We start from the raw sequence: 1,754 nt of genomic DNA on the forward strand, positions 1-1,754 counted from the left end.
ATTCCCCTCCCCCGCGTATTTTTCGCCGCCCTCACAATCGCAAGGCTCCAGCAAGTTCGCGGGCGCGGCAGCCCGATGGTACTTACTTGCAGGAGGAGCAGGAACCTGAGTAGGGCCAGATCCTGCGGCTCCTTGGTGTTGGCCAGCGCCTCTGCCGCGGATCCTTCGGTCTCCTTCATCATCTGCGTGAGTGGCAGCTGCACGGATGCCTTCATACTCGCGCTCGCTCACTGTCGCACTCGGGAATTCACTCTTACACTATCACAACACTAAAGCGGTTTCCAATAACACCTTTTGACAAACAGTTTCCTGCTTAATGTACAGAGCTACAATAATATCTCTTTCGTCCTCTGTGTCCTCTCCTGCATGGACGGACACCCGCCTCGCTTGAGTGTCCTGCGCAGGGCTCGAGGCCTCCCAGCCATAAAGGGTTCGCTTCACCTCGATAGGACGGCGACGCGGCGAGCCCTGTCCTCTGCGGCCGAGCCCTTCCCTCCGCGACGCCCTCTCGCCCGGAGGCACGTTCGCTTTCGTTCCGGGTCCCGGAGAAAATTCAGGTCAGCCGGAATCCGATGCTAACTTTCTATACTTGAGTTCACGCGTCTTCCAACGGCTGACTTGTCTCTCTCGTCACGGAGGTCGACGAGCGCTTTCAAAGAGTCCTGGTAAAAATCGGCGCGACACTCGAAGCTAAATGGGCTGGCGCTTCAAGATTCGCTTCAAACACGAGGGTGGTAGTCCGTAGACTTATAGCACCTAGTGTGGCTGACGGAGCGGGACTTGAGCGCGTCCCCACACCACCGCGTTTCGCTCTCTACTGAACCTCTACGGCGGCCGCCCCGCCCAGACCCACGTTTCCCCGCTCCGTTCTCACAGCCTTGGAGAGGCGGAGGGGGGGGGAGATGGGGTACTCAGGTAAACCGTAACCTTATTGTGACTGATGCTGGTGACTGCGGCCTAGGAATTCAGCCTCCCTGTCGCCGCCCCGCGCTTACGGGCGATGAGGCTGGGGTACTCTTAGGCGGGACGTGGGCCTCGTGCCATCGGTGCCTGGTCAGGTCATCAGTTCAGGTGACGTCACAGGCGGACTCCAAGTGTTATGATAAGTTAATTCACCGAAAGAACCCGGACCTGCCAGCCCGCTCCGACCTGGACGCAGCGTGGCGAGATGGTATCCGCCTGGCGACCACGGCGGCACAACGGAGGGTCCGCGATCGGGCCGTAATGGCCAATTCCCTGGCGAAGTGGCGCTGGGCCGCCGCCGAGCGGAGCCAATCTGTCGCCACCGCGAAATGGGGTCACCGATGACCATGGCCGAGGGCTCAGTGGCGACACGCGCTTCCCGCTTCGGGCTCACAGCGAGGAAGCTCTGCGTTTGAACGGGCGGTTTTATTGCACTGAAGGTCTACGCTCACACGACAGTGCTGAAGCCCTCATCAATGATTCCAGAATCTGGACTGTGAATGCCAATGCCCTCTGATCGCTGCAGCTTGCAGGCGCACACAGACTGACGCCAACATGGCATGGCTTACTCTTACGAATATTATAATAAAAATGGCACCTCTCACTGCCACAAAAAGGCCGCAACTGAACCCTGCCATTTACTTTGCACGTGCTGCCACTACCCTAGAGCTGCGCCTTCAGTGATGACATCAACAAGACATGTCCTCCTGTATAGGTCATCTCGCCATAGTTAAATATACCCTTAAAGAGCTGTTCCGCGTAACCCCGCGGAAGGAGAGGGGCGAGGCAGG

General features: G+C 58.4%; 1 protein-coding gene across 1 annotated transcript in view; it reads right to left on the reverse strand.

Moving 5' to 3' along the window:
- LOC119591576 (inositol-trisphosphate 3-kinase homolog) overlaps positions 1–858 on the reverse strand; it is a 9,836-nt gene extending 8,978 nt beyond the window's left edge. The window contains 1 exon segment of the mRNA XM_037940337.1: positions 87–858. Coding sequence (XP_037796265.1) covers positions 87–215 — 129 coding nt within the window. The 5' untranslated portion in view covers positions 216–858.
- Between the last annotated feature and the right edge of the window lie 896 nt (positions 859–1,754).

Source organism: Penaeus monodon, chromosome 28 (genome assembly GCF_015228065.2).
Source record: "Penaeus monodon isolate SGIC_2016 chromosome 28, NSTDA_Pmon_1, whole genome shotgun sequence".
In the NCBI taxonomy this organism is placed as follows: domain Eukaryota; kingdom Metazoa; phylum Arthropoda; class Malacostraca; order Decapoda; family Penaeidae; genus Penaeus; species Penaeus monodon.